Genomic DNA, 6,274 nt, shown 5'->3' with positions numbered 1-6,274 from the left:
TGCCTGTAACATTAGATACGACTATAGAAACACCTGCTGTAACATCAGATACGACTATAGAAACACCTGCTGTAACGTCAGATACGACTATAGAAACACCTGCTGTACATAGATACGACTATAGAAACACTGCTGTAACTAGATACGACTATAGAAACACCTGCTGTAACGTCAATACGACTATAGAAACACCTGCGTTAACGTCAGATACGACTATAGAAACACCTGCTGTAACTTGATACGACTATAGAAACACCTGCTGTAACGTAGATACGACTATAGAAACACCTGCTGTAACGTTAGATACGACTATAAGAACACCTGCTGTAACGTTAGATACGACTATAGAAACACCTGCTGTAACGTCAGGTACGACTATAGAAACACCTGCTGTAACGTCAGGATACGACTATAGAAACACCTGCTGTAACATTAGATACGACTATAGAAACACTGCTGTAACGTTAGATACGACTATAGAAACACCTGCTGTAACGTTAGATACGACTATAGAAACACTGCTGTAACGTTAGATACGACTATAGAAACACCTGCTGTAACTTAGATACGACTATAGAAACACCTGCTGTAACGTCAGGTACGACTATAGAAACACCTGCTGTAACATCAGGTACGACTATAGAAACACCTGCTGTAACGTTAGATACGACTATAGAACACCTGCTGTAACGTTAGATACGACTATAGAAACACCTGCTGTAACGTCAGGTACGACTATAGAAACACCTGCTGTAACGTTCAGATACGACTATAGAAACACCTGCTGTAACGTTAGGTACGACTATAGAAACACCTGCTGTAACTCAGATACGACTATAGAAACACCTGCTGTACTAGTACGACTATAGAAACACCTGCTGTAACGTAGATACGACTATATAGAAACACCTGCTGTAACGTTAGGTACGACTATAGAAACACCTGCTGTAACGTTAATACGACTATAGAAACACCTGCTGTAACGTTAGATACGACTATAGAAACACCTGCTGTAAGTCAGGTACGACTATAGAAACACCTGCTGTAAGTTAGATACGACTATAGAAACACCTGCTGTAACATCAGATACGACTATAGAAACACCTGCTGTAACGTCAGGTACGACTATAGAAACACCTGCTGTAATGTAGTACGACTATAGAAACACCTGCTGTAACGTTAGATACGACTATAGAAACACCTGCTGTAACATCAGATACGACTATAGAAACACCTGCTGTAACGTCAGGTACACTATAGAAGCTACGTCAGTACAATAGAACACTGCTGTAACGTTAGATACGACTATAGAAACACCTGCTGTAACGTCAGGTACGACTATAGAAACACCTGCTGTAACGTTAGTACGACTATAGAAACACCTGCTGTAACGTAGATACGACTATAGAAACACCTGCTGTAACGTTAGATACGACTATAGAAACACCTGCTGTAACGTCAGATACGACTATAGAAACACTGCTGTAACTCAGATACGACTATAGAAACACCTGCTGTAACGTTAGATACGACTATAGAAACACCTGCGTAACGTGATACGATATAGAAACCGCTGTAACGTCAGATACGACTATAGAAACACCTGCGTAACGTCAGATACGACTATAGAAACACCTGCTGTAACGTAGATACGACTATAGAAACACCTGCTGTAACGTCAAGTACGACTATAGGAACACCTGCTGTAACGTAGATACGACTTAGAACACCTGCTGTAACGTAGATACGACTATAGAACACCTGCTGTAACGTTAGGTACGATATAGAAACACCTGCTGTAACGTAGATACGACTATAGAAACACCTGCTGTAACATCAGGTACGACTATAGAAACACCTGCTGTAACGTAGATACGACTATAAACACCTGCTGTAACATAGGTACGACTATAGAAACACCTGCTGTAACGTCAGATACGACTATAGAAACACTGCTGTAACATTAGATCGACTATAGAAACACCTGCTGTAACGTTAGATACGACTATAGAAACACCTGCTGTAACATCAGGTACGACTATAGAAACACCTGCTGTAACGTCAGGTACGACTATAGAAACACCTGCTGTAACGTTAGATACGACTATAGAAACACCTGCTGTAACGTCTAGATACACTATAGAAACACCTGCTGTAACGTTAGATACGACTATAGAACACCTGCGTAACGTCAGGTACGACTATAGAAAACCGCTGTAATGTCAGGTACGACTATAGAAACACCTGCTGTAACGTAGGTACGACTATAGAAACACCTGCTGTAACGTTAGATACGACATATAGAAACACCGCTGTAACGTTCAGGTACGACTATAAGAACACCTGCTGTAACGTTATACGACATAGAAACACCTGTAACGTTAGATACGACTATAGAAACACCTGCTGTAACGTTAGATACGACTATAGAAACACCTGCTGTAACGTCAGATACGCTATAGAAACACCTGCTGTAACGTCAGATACGACTATAGAAACACCTGCTGTAACGTCAGTACGACTAAGAAACACCTGCTGTAACATTAGATACGACTATAGAAAACACCTGCTGTAACGTTAGTATGAACTATAGAAACACCTGCTGTAACGTTAGTGAATGACTATAGAAACACCTGCTGTAACGTTAGATACGACTAAGAAACACCTGCTGTAAAATCAGTACGACTATAGAAACCACTGCGTGAACGTCAGGTACGACTATAGAAACACCTGCTGTAACTTAGATACGACTATGAAACACTGCTGTAACGTTAGATACGACTATAGAAACACCTGCTGTAACGTAGATAAACTATAGAAACACTGCTGTAACGTTAGATCGACTATAGAAAACCTGCTGTAACGTCAGGTACGACTATAGAAACACCTGCTGTAACGTAGATACGACTATTGAAACACCTGCTGTAACGTTAGATACGACTATAGAAACACCTGCTGTAACGTTAGATACGACTATAGAAACACCTGCTGTAACTCAGATACGACTATAGAAACACTGCTGTAACGTTAGATACGACTATAGAAACACCTGCTGTAACGTTAGATACGACTATAGAAACACCTGCTGTAACTCAGATACGACTATAGAAACACCTGCTGTAACGTCAGGTACGACTATAGAAACACCTGCTGTAACGTCAGATACGACTATAGAAACACCTGCTGTAACGTAGATACGACTATAGAAACACCTGCTGTAACGTAGATACGACTATAGAAACACCTGCTGTAACGTCAGTACGACTATAGAAACACCTGCTGTAACGTTAGGTATGACTATAGAACAACCTGCTGTAACGTTAGGATGACTATAGAAACACCTGCTGTAACGTAGATACGACTATAGAAACACCTGCTGAACGTCGATACGACTATAGAAACACCTGCTGTAACGTTAGATACGACTATAGAAACACCTGCTGTAACATCAGAATCTCTCTCCTTTTCCTCGTGTACTTTGATGTTGTCATTTTTTGGTTCTGCCAGAGTTGAATATGTATTCAGTTTGATGGTGGATTTACTAGATTCAACAGTAGATTGTCTCTCCAGCAGTGTGTATGATAGTGGGGGTTAATAGAGGTAACAGTTCATACCTGTATCCCATTACAGTTTTTGTGTAGCACCCAATGGTGTCCCCCCTCTTCCTCCTCCTCCTCTCTAATTATTTGTCTTCTGTCTTTCTCGTTCTCTCTTTTTTACTCCGAGCCCCCGGGGCCAAATACACTGTCAATCTGCGTTAGGCTCTGTTGGTCGGCCCGGCAACACCCCCCGGAACGGTCCGCGGTTACAATGTGGTCGACCTGCCGACCGTGGAAGTCAGGGGAGCCCGACTGAGGCGCACCTTTTCATGTCTGAGCAGTTTGTGTGTGGTGACCCCAAGAGGGAGAGTTCTTGTGCACTAACTGCATGTGGTTAGACTCTAACCACAGAAAAATACACAGCAAACCAATTATAGGTCTTTATTGGACTAGAAGTTGGCCTTCAAATCCCCAAAGAGAAAAAGATGTGGTTGTGCGGAGACATGGGGAGAGGGTAAAAGGCAAACTAGTCATTCAAAAGGGTTCATTTGAGTCAGTAACTTAAATAAGTTTAAATGTTTAAATGCAAAAGGGGGGGCATATGTGTAATGTGTAAAATCAAACCAATCAGACATAAAGGTGTATTTCAGTGAGAACGTGAAGCTTTGACAAATGTAACACGTCCCGAGGAGTGCTCGCGTAACAATGGCATGAACGTGGCCTTGTGCACTGGGTCATAATTGGATTTTGCTGCTTCACTGTTTAGCATGGCGTACATCACCGCCTCTCTTTTCCACATCATTTTGAGAAATGTATTTTTGGTGTTTTAGAGACATTTTAAACGCAACCAGATTATTTTTGTGTGTGTGGGGGGGGGGGGGAACCGAATTCTTCTCTCGTATGGATTTCTTCAGTTTGGCGTTACAAATCTAGTTGACACCAATCTTTATTTCATTTAGGATAACTGCGGTTAGGCTGGAAAGCCTTAATAATGCCCCTCGAAAGTAACTGTAGTCATATAAGACGTGTCTATTTTAATRCAACACTTTCTGTTTTGATTTTAAATCTATATTTGTCCTCTTCAATCATTTGTAAGGTATTAAGGTGAAAGTACTATAATTCAGTCCTAGAGTTCCAATAATTTTATTCCGACTTGAAACACACTTTGTCTGTCTGTCTTTGATCTGTCTGTCAGTTTCTCTCTCTCTCTCTCTGCCTGTCTGTCTGTCAGTTTCTCTATATCTCTCTCTGTCTGTCTGTCTGTGATCTGTCTGTATATCTGTATGTCTGTGATCTGTCTGTCTGTCAGTTTCTCTCTCTCTCTCTGTCTGTCAGTCTGTTTCTCTGTTTCTCTGTCTGACTGTCTTTGATCTGTCTGGCTGTTTGTCTGTCTGATCTATTTGTCAGTCTGTGATCTGGCTGTTCGTCTGTGATCTGTCTGTCTGTCTTTGATCTGTCTGTCTGTGATGTTTGTCTGTCTGATCTATCTGTCAGTCTGTGATCTGTCTGTCTGTCTGCGGCAGTGTAGCCTAGTGGTTAGAGCGTTGGACTAGTAACCGAAAGGTTGCAAGTTCGAATCCCCAAGCTGACAAGGTACAAATCTGTCGTTCTGCCCCTGAACAAGGCAGTTAGTCCACTGTTCCTAGGCCGTCATTGAAAATAAGAATTTGTTCTTAACTGACTTGCCTAGTTAAATAAAGGTAAAAGATAAAATCTGTCTGTCTGTCAGTATGTGATATGTCTGTCTGTCAGTCTGTGATCTGTCTGTCTGTCAGTCTGTGATCTGTCTGTCAGTCTGTGATCTGTCTGTCTGTCAGTCTGTGATCTGTCTGTCTGTGATCTGTGTTTGTGTCTCTCTCTCTCTGTTCATCTAACTGCCTCTGATCATTCCTGCTGCTCTGGCTGCTCTGGCTACTTGTATAATTGCTATCTTAATCTGGTTTTGTGTTGTGTGTTTGGGTGTGTGTGCTTGCGTACTTGCGTCTGTCTCTGTGTGTGTATGTGTATGTGTATGTGTATGTGTGTGTGTGTGTGTGTGTGTGTGTTCCAGACATCGATGAATGTAGCAGTGGGGAGAACCTGTGCCAGAGGAACGCTGACTGTATCAACAGCCCTGGGAGCTACCGCTGTGAATGCTCCGAGGGCTTCAATCTCTCCCCCATAGGAGCCTGCATCGGTGAGACAACAGACACAGACACTCCTCACAAATCCCACACATGCTACATCCCTCATGTACTCTATACCCTACATATGTGCACTGACCTGGGCTCATGGGTCTCTGGTCAAAAGTAGTGCACTACATAGGGAATAGGGTCACATTTGGGATGTAAATGAAAGTGATTCTCACCAGTGTGTCTTTGTCCTGGTGTGACCTATCAGACCAGCTGTAGCTTTTTACTGTAAAAGTCCAGATGCACTGTGGACAGGCAGCGACCGCCAACACCATATTTACCCAATGTCTCGCCCCAGTGTGATCCTTGGCAGGCCCGGGGCTCTGCCTTGTAAAAGAGCACTAAGCTACATGTCTGGAGGATTACCTAATGCACCCTGTGGTCTTGACCTGGTCTTATCTGGAGGATTACCTAATGCACCCTGTGGTCTTGACCTGGTCTTATCTGGAGGATTACCTAATGCACCCTGTGGTCTTGACCTGGTCTTATTTCTCTCTCTCTCTCTCTCTCTCTCTCTCTCTCTCTCTCTCTCTCTCTCTCTCTCTCTCTCTCTCTCTCTCTCTC

At 42.6% G+C, this 6,274-nt stretch overlaps 1 protein-coding gene across 1 annotated transcript in view; it reads left to right on the top strand.

The window, feature by feature from the left end:
• The window catches only part of LOC139026397 (fibrillin-2-like), a gene marked incomplete at its 3' end in the record, with an annotated part of 11,658 nt that extends 5,943 nt beyond the window's left edge, over nt 1–5,715 (top strand). The window contains exon 5 of the mRNA XM_070441746.1: nt 5,590–5,715. Within this exon, the coding sequence (XP_070297847.1) occupies nt 5,590–5,715 (126 nt within the window). The remainder of the gene's footprint in view (nt 1–5,589) is intronic.
• Between the last annotated feature and the right edge of the window lie 559 nt (nt 5,716–6,274).

Source organism: Salvelinus sp. IW2-2015, unplaced genomic scaffold (assembly GCF_002910315.2).
Source record: "Salvelinus sp. IW2-2015 unplaced genomic scaffold, ASM291031v2 Un_scaffold4685, whole genome shotgun sequence".
NCBI lineage: Eukaryota > Metazoa > Chordata > Actinopteri > Salmoniformes > Salmonidae > Salvelinus > Salvelinus sp. IW2-2015.
Note: the sequence above shows the minus strand (reverse complement) of the source record. Positions and strands in the feature narration are given on the sequence as shown.